The sequence below is a fragment of the Saccostrea echinata genome, unplaced genomic scaffold, assembly GCF_033153115.1.
Source record: "Saccostrea echinata isolate AGI-Se365-2 ecotype Australia unplaced genomic scaffold, CSIRO_AGI_Sech_v1 ptg000009l, whole genome shotgun sequence".
Classification (NCBI taxonomy): Eukaryota; Metazoa; Mollusca; class Bivalvia; order Ostreida; family Ostreidae; genus Saccostrea; species Saccostrea echinata.
In genome coordinates, this window is record NW_026889758.1 from 18,417,865 (window position 1) to 18,430,212 (window position 12,348).

At 33.8% G+C, this 12,348-nt stretch overlaps 1 protein-coding gene across 1 annotated transcript; it reads left to right on the forward strand.

The window, feature by feature from the left end:
• Positions 1 to 3,256: 3,256 nt before the first annotated feature.
• Positions 3,257 to 9,968, forward strand: LOC133183407 (ataxin-3-like). Its single transcript, XM_061318369.1, has 7 exons — positions 3,257 to 3,353; positions 5,081 to 5,245; positions 5,645 to 5,781; positions 6,336 to 6,490; positions 7,132 to 7,368; positions 7,882 to 8,163; positions 8,928 to 9,968. Exons 1-7 carry the CDS (start codon positions 3,330 to 3,332, stop codon positions 8,993 to 8,995), a joined length of 1,068 nt encoding a protein of 355 aa, XP_061174353.1. The 5' UTR covers positions 3,257 to 3,329; the 3' UTR covers positions 8,996 to 9,968.
• Positions 9,969 to 12,348: the final 2,380 nt, after the last annotated feature.

Sequence of the window (12,348 nt, forward strand, 5' to 3'; positions counted from 1 at the left end):
GTCCATTGAGTAATCAGGCACTAAATTATTAGAATCTTGGACATTGTTTTTTATCTAGCTTTAGATTTAGTCATTAACTTTCTTGCTTTTAATATTATTGCTTCTTCTAATTGTACGTGTGGTCAGAATAAGGATGTTTTACATATATCGTTCATGTGTTTGTTACAGTTTGGCTCTCGGGTCCGAGTAAATGTATGTGAACCCAGTCAATAAATGTATCATTATGAACAGCTACTGCAAGACAAAATGTGTTATTTGATGTTAGGGGTTCACTCGAAGGAGAGTTAACTGTCATAACTCTTAGCTAAATATTAGATTTGAAATATTCATGTTATTTCCTATCCAAACATTTACGCTGGTTAGCAAATTTTCCAGTTTCGTGTATGAACAATATGACTAGTCTGGCTGTCACATTACAAAATGTTTTGATGTTGGAAATTCTGTACACTTCATGAACTCTTCTATGATTGTCTGCTTAGACGAAGTTTTACAAATCAATACCAAAAAAAGTATTCAATTGTGGTGAAAACGTTTCCTTGTCGCAGTAAAGAATTTATATATGTCTGGATCTTCTATGACCTTCGTATTGGGCACCTGAGAAAATAACTGTGCAGTAACAATTTGCATTGAATTTCGGGTCAATAATTTCTCATTGTTCCTGTGTTAATGTATCTATTAGTGGTATAATGTAAATTCATACATACATAGTCGTTATAGAGATATGCCGCAGTGCGACACCCGAAATATATATAGTGACATTGCCTCTCGGCCGGTGGCCTGATTATTTCCAATTGTGTACCCTTTATTGATCAGGATCTATAATTAAATAAAGGGATTTTTTCTCTTAATCATATGGGCTAATTTAATTCTAATCTGTTTGTCGTCTTTGTCGTCTGTCAACAGAGTGAAGACGTCGTGTTAAGTTTCTTTTTTTTTTTTAAGCCGTAAAATATTTGGTTCCAGAGATAAATAAAAATTGACCTTTGGGAAGTATATGTATAGATTAACGTAACCCAATCGATGGATTTGATGCTTTGTTGTTTTTCTCTTGGAGAGCCTTCGAGGTGACCGTTCAATAACAACTAAGGGCAATTAAACAGACGATTGCCACTTAAAATGGTCCGCAGATGACAATTTGCGGCCAAAACCAATAGAAAATGACCATGGCTTGCTAAGTGGCTTGTCATATTTGGCTAAAATGGATTCGTTACTGAATTTGTCTATGTGTTTGATCGAGGATATTATGTCAGATACCCTGCTCCTTCGAAACATTTCTTTGTTTGTTCTAAGTTACCAGTATTGTTATACTTCTTTTATATAAATGTAAATCAATTTCTTTTAAATAAAAGATTAGGCTTGTTTAATCAATTAGAACTTCAATTAAAAGGGATTTTATTGCGGTCAAGGGTAACCGCTTGTGTCGCAATGCGACATTTCAGCAATCGGTTTATCGGGCAATCGATCTAAACGATCGATATCTCTCGATGTACTCCACTGATCGTACTGCATTGCGGCTTAAATTTGATCAAAGGAAGCCGAGACAACTTCTGAAGAAGTTCAATTGTTATTATAAATTTAACAGGGCAAAATTAAACATGATTTCAAATAAAACTTCAATCCAATAGCAAAGAATATTGTAACGAAAAAAGAGGAAGAAAAGAATAAGCAGTGTCTCATTTCATTAGATTAGTCGTATTTTCAATATACCTGATAAAAATTTGACTTTAAATAGCTACTTTCTATGCATGCAAATATGTTTTGAGATTATGACTTCCAAAATCTCTCTTTGTAGCTATATCGTCCCTGAGAAAATACATGATCGCTTTTCCTTGTGTGCTTTCTTCTATTCTAAAAAGATAATGCAATCAAAAGAATTTTTTTGTCATATTATTATTATTATTACCCCTGTATTATGTTTATTATTTTTCAATTTTATAATTCAATTGCATGTGACAAAATATTCAAAAAAAAATCAAAACATTGTATATAGCAGAAAAAAACAACAACAAATGTTTTTAACGTGCAGAAAATACACGTAAAATATTATCGTGCAGCAAAAAAAAAAACATAAAAAAAACTAGTGAGTATTATTATCATTGAAAAGCAGGGGCTGTATTGTGGTGGGGGTGTATATTCTTCCGTCCGTTTGTACGTCCGTCCGTTAAGCATTGGGGTACCCATCTCTTATCCGCAACTTCTCCAATACCAACGAATAACATTTAATTATACTTTCAATATAAAAAAAAAATATAATGATACTTTCAATTTTTATTACACAAAGCATGGACACTGTCATTCTTTCTATCGGGGGTACTCATTTCTTATCCGCAACTATAAAAATGATACTTTCACAGAATCTTTATTACAGATCGAGTGCCATTATGCACTTCCTGCTTTATATTTTGATCAGACATATATTTGGGATATCCCATGGCTATTATTTACATGTATTTATTATTTTTCATTATTATTATTATTATTATTATTATTATTATTATTATTTATTTATTTATTTATTTATTTATTTTTCATTTTTTTTTTTTTAATTTTTATTTATTTTTTTTTTGCTGGTTTATACGTCGTCCGTTTCTCTTATGATAACCATCCCTTATCCACTCAATGTAATATTAAATGAAACTTTCACAAAATCTTTATTACATGTATAAAGTGGCATTGTACATCTTCTATTTTCCTTTCTATCCGACACATGGCAAAACATGGGCCCATGTCTTATCTGCAACTCCTCCTATACCACTAAATAAAATTTAATCACAAAATATTTATAACACAGTGCCATTGTGAACCTTCTATCAACTGGAATTAGTTGTTCATACTACAACATTCTTTAAATGAGTGAAATGGTCATCTCATTGCCGCTAGAGAAACCAAAATCTTTCAAAAACCGATCATATGAACTTAATTTTCCGCCGAAATATGGTTGAAATATTGCCGACTCGGTGCTAAGCACTAATCAATCAATTGATCTAACTAAACATCTGAAGAAAAGTCAGTAAGCTATTTTAGTTTTTTTTTTAAATTAAAAAAAAATATTCATAAAAAAAATCTTTGCATTTATGAGATGACCATTTCACTCAGTTAAAGAATGTTGTGGTATGGACAACTGATTCCAGACAATGAAAGCAGCGTTTCGGTATGTATTTTTGTGCCATCTTCACCCATTTGCTATTTGAACACTCTTGGACTTTCACATACAGTCAAAACTGTCTTAGGGCCCACAGCTTTTCTTATTAGGTATTTCAATCGGGATCGAAGTTCCTATTATTCGTAAACAATATGATTAGAAAAACTTGAGAGAGAAAAAAAGGGCTATGGACGCAATATTTCACGAAGAAGTGAGTTATTTTGTCGTCTATTCTTTACGTTAACATAGACTACAAATAATTAAATTACAAGAATTTGTGACAGTTTAAATCTGGCAAAGGAAACCAGTCCTTATCAGCTGCTTATGAGATACTAGTTTCACATCTCGCAAAAATGCAATGTAAATAAAAATTACTTTAAATACTTAGGCCCATCTCTTCGCTTACTCTCATGGAATTCTTATAGGTATAAAGTGTATTAAAGCTCATAGATGTAATAACATGTATAGTCCATACCCAGATTGCAGTCATCATAAAGGGGGTATGCCACACCAAAAATTTATTAAATGGATGCTTTTGACATATGATTTCCATTAAAAGACCAATATAAGCTCTTAATATTTTGCCCGAATTTGTTTATCAGAGAAAATGGAAAAATTGCATAGTTAATTTTTTTTTAAAGTTTTCCACCTGTTGAAAAAAAATCAGAACAAGTGCAATTTTGCATTGACATTATAATAACTTGAAATTTTGCTGCTTCCAACAAAAGGCAGCATTCTTGGTTCAATTTTGGATACATGCAAACAGAATTAAATGTCAAAATCACAATCTATCAGTAGCACAATGTTTCTAGTACTCATCAGTATAGCTTTAATTATTCTTTTATAATAATAAACAGTCTGTTGAAAATATTTTATGAGACTGTTTACTAGGTTTCTTTTGATTTTGAGTATTTTGAAATCTTGCGACTCAGCGAGATTGGTATTGAAATGTGAAGTGATATTTTCTTTTATTTCCTATGTAAGCTTTGATTGGTTACAAAGTCGGGTGTAAATTTCCGTACACCGGACTTAAGCTGGGGGTAAAAAACCTGACATCACAATGCATAGTTCTTCTATGATAAAAAGCAAATGACATGACGTCATGATGCATATAGTAAAATCTTATCGATAGCTTGAAACAGTTGATTGGACTTGTTTACATGATTGACTTGATTTGGGTACGTAGGAAATAAAATTGTTATCCAGGTTCCATCAAGGGTGTACGGGGATTTACCTTCGGCCTCAGGGTGTTTGGAATAAAACCTGGGGTAAATCCTCATACACCCTTGATGGAACCTGGATAACTAGTATTAAGCAATACATTGTATTTGAGAGTACAAGAATCATTGTGTGTTAGACATTTAATTTGGATCACAAATATCAAAAAATAGAATCCAGATGGAGGAGGCAAAATTTCCACTTTTCATAATGGCACAGGTTCTGAAATTTTCCTGGCACTTTAAACATCAAAAGCCTGGAAAATGTCAGATACTTCAGAGTCAGACTAGTTGCAAAAAAGGCATTTTGGATCTTGAAATTTACTGTTAATGTGTTTCAATCGAAACTGCTTTGTCATTCATTCATTACAAGCAAGTGCTAAATATACAATAATATGGGAATTCAAAATTAAAGTTTAAAAAATTGACTGAGGCAAATATCAAGTTTGCCAGGAATTTAATCAGTCATGGACTTATGGGCATATGTTAATTTCCAGCCCTGCATCATATATAAATATTTTTAAGCATCATTATGTTATGTAGTGTATATTCAGGTTGGTTCAAAACATGACCCCAAGAATTTGTGATTTACCAGTGTCTCTCTCAAAAAATGTCAAGAAAGTTTTGACATTCTAAATATGGAGAAAATGATTTAGAAATATTTTGTTATTCATAATGAGAGTGATAAAAAATTATTTCTACAATTTTCTTTATTTTACAGCAAGAGGGGTCATTATGTGCTCAGCATTGTTTAAATGCATTGCTACAGGGACAGTATTTTAGTGCAGTTGACTTAGCAGACATTGCGCGTCAGCTTGATGAATCAGAGCGATTACAGATGGCAGAAGCTGGAACCCAGAGTATAGAGTATCAGAGATTTATACAGGTCTGCTCAATATCTTTTTGTTAAGTTAAAAAGTTAAATCCTTCTGCGAGCCCTGAAACTCCTAAGGCTGTTGCTTTTACTGAAGTTTCTGTGGTGCTAAGCAGATGTGAGTCATTTACCCCCCCCCCCCCCCCCCCCCTGAATGGGACACCAGTTCATCACAGGTTAACCTCTGGTACCCACTGCAGCTGTGTGGACTGAGACAATGCAGATAAAGTGCCTTGTCTAAGGACACAACACTTAATTTTAATAGATATTTTTTGGATGCAAAGACAAAATGGACTCAATATTGTAATGATGCTAAATGTTTTGCTAGATATGTGATAATGTGTGATTTTTTTTTTTTTTTTTTTTTGAATGAGCTTTACAAATTTTGTCCTTTTCCTTTCTTTTAATTAGCAAGCTTCTTCCAACTTTGATGACAGTGGATTTTTCTCCATACAAGTCATAGACAAAGCATTACAAGTATGGGGGTTAAATGTAGTGCAGTATAATTCTCAGGATACTATTGCAAGGGAAGCTCGACAGAACCCAGTGTGAGTAACTGAGTTTATTACAAAGAATACCTCTTGAAACTTTCTAAAGATCTTTTAGTTTCATACTGCTAGAAGTATAATTATATCTGTGAGGTATAGTGTGCCCTCATTTCAGTGCATGACATCCCCTCTCCCATACACGCTTAAACTTTAGATAAGTGTGGCATGGGAAAAAATGTAGTGTATACGCATTGTATATGAACAAGCAATTCTTTGTTAAGTTTTGAAAAAATCAATATATGAAATATTAGAAATTTCAGCTCAGGGGGCTAGAAAAAATTTATTTAATGTTCAAAGTTTGAAAAAAAATCAATTGACAGCTTTTCAGTTATAGAGGTAACTTTTGGAACTTTTCCTCCTCCCTCCCTCTATATTTCTTTTTCTCAAAAACTAGAATTCCCCCATATCCTACAAACATCTGATGTACCGGTAGTCTTGGAGTAATCAATAGGCACTCAGAATGATTCACTCAATAATTGCCCCAATTATTAATAGTAAAAGCAGTATAAAATACATGACAAGTATTTTTGCAAGAAATTCTTTTTTCCTTTCAGGGCACAGAATGCTTATATCTGCAATTTTCGTGACCATTGGTTTTGCATCAGGAAGATTGGAAAACAGTGGTTTAATCTGAATTCTCTCTTGACTGGTCCTGAACTTATTTCTGACACTTATCTGTCTCTGTTCCTTACACAGCTCCAACAAGAAGGCAAGTGATATTATCTCTGAATTATCTGTCATTGATGGATTTCACATTTTTCTATCTACTGTCAGTATATTGACATGCAAAGAGAATTAACTCTATTTACAGATCATGATATTAACACCTACATTGTACTTTGTACAGGTTTTATGTTCTTTCTATGATTGATGTCAAACGTATGAAATCTGAAAAAGAAAAAAAAAACATTTAAAATGAAAGGAGTCTCATTTTTATAATGAATGCATGTGTTGTAAATTTTATACCCTTTTTAGAGAAATTAACATGATTCTGAATGTAAATATCAGTCGAACCTCGTTATCTTGAAGTCAGTGGGACTGAGAAAAACTTCAAGATATCCAAGGGTTGAGAAATTGAGGGTATGATACTTTTAAGATAAAGTGCTTGGGACTTCTAAACAATTTGACATACCCATGGTATGAAAGTATGAGATAAAAGTGTTTGAGATACCCATGATCAGCTGTAAAGTACATGTTTACAAGAAATGCCTATGAGCACATGCACATAAATCATCTTAAACTGGCCAAGATGTGAATACCTAGTAAAATATCAAGCACCAAATTAATGCACCGATATATTTTTTATTTTGTTTAATTGAAGAATTAAACACAATCTTCTTTGTTTAACAGGATACTCTATATTTATTGTAACTGGTCGACTACCAGAGTGTGAAGCAGATGATATCCTTAACTTGGCCCCAGCAGTACAACTCATCAAACCTCGCCTAATTAATGAAAATCAATCTATTAGCAAGTCTGACGCCCAGACAGATGACCCTGAGTTACAGCGAGCTCTGATGGAGAGTCGCTGTGAGGATGAGAAGGACGATAAAATGTTACAGAGAGCACTACAGATGAGCTTAGAGGGTAATGTCTGACACGTTTCATATTGAGACAATTTATGACGTCGCATTGTACATGAAAAATTATAAAAAGTATCTTTAAAAAAAATGAATACTTTTCAAAACTGCCTTTGAAATACGAAAATCTTTCCAAAGCCACAATTTTACATTAACTCCCCTAAAATCTACCTACCGGTAATACAATCATACAAGAAACAATAGCTACTGATCTGATTGACAGGCCAGGTACCTGTGCTACCTATTGATCCGAATTTGGATGTGTTGATTACAAGTACCAGGTACCTGGCTCAAGTTATTCCTTATGCTATTGATAAGTTGCTTTGAATAAATACAGGTACATAGAAAATAATATCACTGTATTGGGATACCAGTAATTTAATATTAAAAAAAAAAAGAAATGTAGCTTTGGTGTCTGTTTATGTACTCAATTACTTTCTGTATGGGTTTAAATTTATGAGGTGTTGTTGTGCTTGAATTGAAAGGTATATATATCAATAATTCTTACACTCTTTATTAGGATATATAATAGAAGATGACAATACTCCAGGACCAAGTGAAGAGAAGTTAGAAACCGTGTCCAAAGAAGTTAAACCTCCCTCACAAGAGGAGGTGAGACAGAAGAGACTGGCCTTTCTACAGCGATTAGACCAGACTGCCAATGCCGATTGTGAGAATCCTAACCAAACAGCCAATACTGATCTCGAGAATCCGAACCAGACTTGTGTAACGGACCAACTTCAGCCAATGGAAAAAGGAGGTTTAGTAGAGGAAAAACTGACAGTGGAAGAATGTTCAGAAGGTACACTGTTAAACCATTGTAAACCTTGCTGGGGTGAAGTTTTGAAAATAAACAACTGTTAAGAGTCATACAGAATTCACTGAACTAAAGAAGGAGACAACAAAGTGAAGAGAAAATTATATGGTTAATTTTGAAAAAATAGGAAAATTATCTACATGAATGGAAAAAAGAATTATGACATTTTGTACATTCCCTTCCTAATGATAGCTAAAAGCTATTGTGTTTGTGTTTGTAAGTTCCACAACTTTTCTGAGATATAAATTTACTAATAGAGGAGTTTAGTCTCTTTGGTACTGGTGTCTGCTATGTTAACATTCCCAGCAACAAATGATTTAAAATGCACAATTTGATTGGTCACAGTTAAAGCAAATCTATGGTTGGTCAGGAGGGAAACCCCCAATGAACCTTTCGGAACTTCATTTTGAGGTGAACTCACTAGGTACACCTCAGGGAACTTGAGTCTTAGACCGTCAGAGAGCATCAAAATTCCTGATTAAATAAAAACTAAATGTAGGATAATGAGAGGTAAATACAAGTATTATGGTGACTGGATAATACATCAACAGGTAATTACTAAATAAATAAGGAAACTTACAGGGGAATTTCACAATTGCATGTGACAGGATAACGCATACTAGAATGAGTCGCAAAGTAGGTTACAGTATTTTAATATCTAGAGATCTCATATTTACTTGTATAATATGGAATTATATTTCCAGATTTGGTTTGTTCAGAAAAACAAAATTTCATTCTTTTTTTTTCAGATGAAATGCCAGAGGATGAAATGCTAAAACAGGCAATAGCTATGTCAATGGAAGGTGGTCAAGGATAGAAGGCTTGTCTTTTGAATAATATAGAGGAAATCCAAGCAGTGGTGCTACTGGCCACCAAAATGAACAGTCAGAGGAGTCTATAGTCACAGTGCCATCTCTATTTTACAGTAGATTCTCCATAATTGAAGCATGTGTACTTATTTAGTTCCCCCTGTGAGGTCATCTAATGCCATCTCACTGTAAGAAGCTGATATTTATACATCAGCTGAAGGACATTGTGTTCTGTAGTCATGGCTACAGAAGTCTATGGTGCTTCCTGTGTGTTGTTTTGCTGCCTTTTTTGGTGCTGTATAAACAAATCTAAAGGAAAAAAAAGATGTACTGTATGTAATTTTTCTCAAAATATGAATCATAGCCATGTAGTGGTTTACATTACAGATGCTGTACATATACAATATTGTATAGGATTTTTTTTTTTATTTCACTCAGTAACAGTTTCTTTGGATCTTTTTTTTCTGAGAATTTTTTACCTTAAAAGCACACGTTTTACACTGCAAGACATAACAATGGAATTCAAGCATTTGCAGATACATGTATATGTGGGCATTCTTTTTTCGAGTGATGATACAGTATGAGGCAAATAATTTTCCATATTTAATAGTGCTGGGAAAAAAATACTTTATAAGAATAGACCATTTTTTTATGCAGTTGGCTGGCATGAATTTCAAGCAGTTTTTTTTTTTAATTTATTTTTTAACACAATGCAATAAACATAAGCATAAAGAAAAATTACCTGAAGTGAATTCTTTAGTTATATACATCAGCTATCAGTAATTCATATGAAAATTTGTAAGTTGATCCTTTATGTTATGAACTTTTTTTTTACATTATCAAAGTCAAAAAAACTTTTTTCTTGTGGCGTTTTTCTTTTTTGTTAATTTGCAAATTTCTTCAGAATTTTACTGATACAGGCATTCTTATTAAATAAAATGTTTGTTGGTTGTGTTAATTATGAATAAATATTAATCCCCACGGTCTGAATTAGTTATTTTCATATGGAGGTGGTACAAATATAACTGGCCTTAACTATTTTTGGATTTTATCTTTTTCTTCATAATCTCCTTTTAGTATTACATGCAAACTTCTGTCATCTTTGTTCCAATGCCTGGAACAATTCAGGAGGTTTACATTCACAGCACTCCCTAACAGTCAGAATTGGATGTGATGTTATCAGAGCTTTTCTTTTATTCTCCCGCAATAAAGTTGGTGGGGCAGTGGCATACAGCTAAAAGCTATTCAGTTTCTGGCTTTTATGTATGGATATACCGGTATATCCACATCATGTGGATGTGTTGCATCTGTGGCTAGCTATAAATGAGTTGCATGTTTTTGTGTCCCGGCTGAGGGTGGGGAATGTATAAGTCCCAACAGGACAACTCTAGTATAGAGTAAGAAATTGGAAGTAATTGTTGGGCAATGTCCATAGAGTATTTTGGATAAGGATAACTTTGAAACGATTGGGGGGGGGGGGGGGGGGAGGTCCTACTCTCTTATCACTAAAAAGACTTTAAACTATACTATGAATAAAGGAGGCCGGGAATGTTGACCCTTGCACTCCATTTCCCTGGATAACTCTTCCGGTAAATGGACCACTAGATTAAAGCATTATGACCAATGATAATTTGGCCCGGGGGGGGGGGGGGGGATTCTACACTTGCGGATTTAGAGGAGGCAGCCCCCCCCCCCTTGTGTCCAAAAATATACATAATAATTAATAAATCAATTTTTGGGGTTTGGTCCCTGGGCCCCCACCCCGACCATCAGCTGCCCCCCCCCTTTCAAGAATTCTGGACCCTCCACTGTTCTATCAGTGTGCCCTTATAATCCTAAAATGCGGCCATGGCCTTTCCAGCTAATGGCCGCCCAAGGATTTTTTCGGATATAGTGACCCCTCCATTATTTACCCATCCATAATTTGCTCTTTTTATTTGGGATTATAAGTGCTGTCTCATAGTAAAACATATGGATGTGCTTGACGGGGAGCCTCATATTTTTGAGAAATAACTACTAGTATTTTTTTGGTAATTAAAGGAAGGGAAAGGTATCTACATTTCAAGTGCCTTTGATAAATCATGGACTTTCTGACTCATTTCAGCATATATGCAGAATAGATCTAGAGGTCTTTCAGGGCGCTCATTATCCTCAAGATTTGTTATACCCCGTTTAAGCTCCACTACCCAAAATTTTACATGTGATCATGAATTTGAAAAACAACTTTCCTATTTGAATTGCTTTCAAAAACTGGCTACATGTTAGTGGGCGACCATTTGATTCTATAAGGGGGCGCCAAATTTTGTTAAGTCAGATTCTCTCGCAGGAAAGAATACATGTATTTATTTCCAAGATGGCCAGACAGAATCAAATGGTCGTCCCGTAAAGTCTATTGGAAATCCCTGGTAATTTGTATTTAAACAACACTGAACTTTCTAGGAAAAGAATCTTTCCAGAATCTTAGTTGACTTGCTTGAGGCAGAGTTAGTACTGGTAAATGACAAATCAAGTGACTGAATGCAAATCCTGTGTGGTTTCGTACAGTTTCCAATTTTTTAATCACCCTTGTGTGTGTGTTGGGGGGGGGGGGGTGACAAACCCTATGTTTAGCAATTTAAACTTGAGGTAATTTTACATTTGTACAATTGTACTTTTTTAAATTACTAAATTAGTTAAAAACCACATATCTTTTCAAAAACGTATAGTGTGTTAATCTGACGAATTTGAAATTTGAGTTCCTTGTTTAAGATTTTAATTCATGCACGGTAATCTAATTACTTTGAAGAAATGCGAAGTTCAACAATATTTTTATAGATTATTATAAAAGCAATTTCATAATCTACTTTGATAGAGATGTAATAAGATGTTAAGTTAATAACTTTCTTGTGGTGGGTTGAATGGATTATTATAAGAATGGAGGGGGATATGTTTAACTTTACTTGTTTTAACTTCAAAATTTATTTTTTGCACGGATACTTGGGTCTTCATTTATAAATATGTATACCTATTGATATGTAAAAAAAAAAAGTCGCTTTTTTAAGTACCTTTAGGTATACATATTTATAAACCAAGACCCAGGTGTCTGTGATTTTTGGAAGAGACTTCTTTTTCAGTGGAGAGGGTCAACATTTTCAGCGGTCAAAACTTTCTCAGTGTCACATTATGTCATAAGAACAGCCAAAATGAAGTTATTTGTGTGAATTCATGTGGATAATGAAATAGAACAAGTCATTTTTTTTTCAATTTGATGTGTGTCTGTTTGGGTTAGAATGATTTAAAAATTTCTCCATCAAGTTTAATTTGATCGGGATCGGTATTCCATGTTGGTAGTTTATTAGAGTGATATCCCTTTTGTGCAGCT

What these genes read in the sequence shown, in the direction of transcription:
- LOC133183407 (XM_061318369.1), top strand. Translation starts at nt 3,330, where the DNA reads ATGGACGCAATATTTCACGAAGAA. An exon ending in ACTACAGATGAGCTTAGAGG is followed by an intron (nt 7,369 to 7,881) that starts GTAATGTCTGAC and finishes ACTCTTTATTAG; the next exon opens with GATATATAATAGAAGATGAC. An exon ending in AGTGGAAGAATGTTCAGAAG is followed by an intron (nt 8,164 to 8,927) that starts GTACACTGTTAA and finishes TTTTTTTTTCAG; the next exon opens with ATGAAATGCCAGAGGATGAA.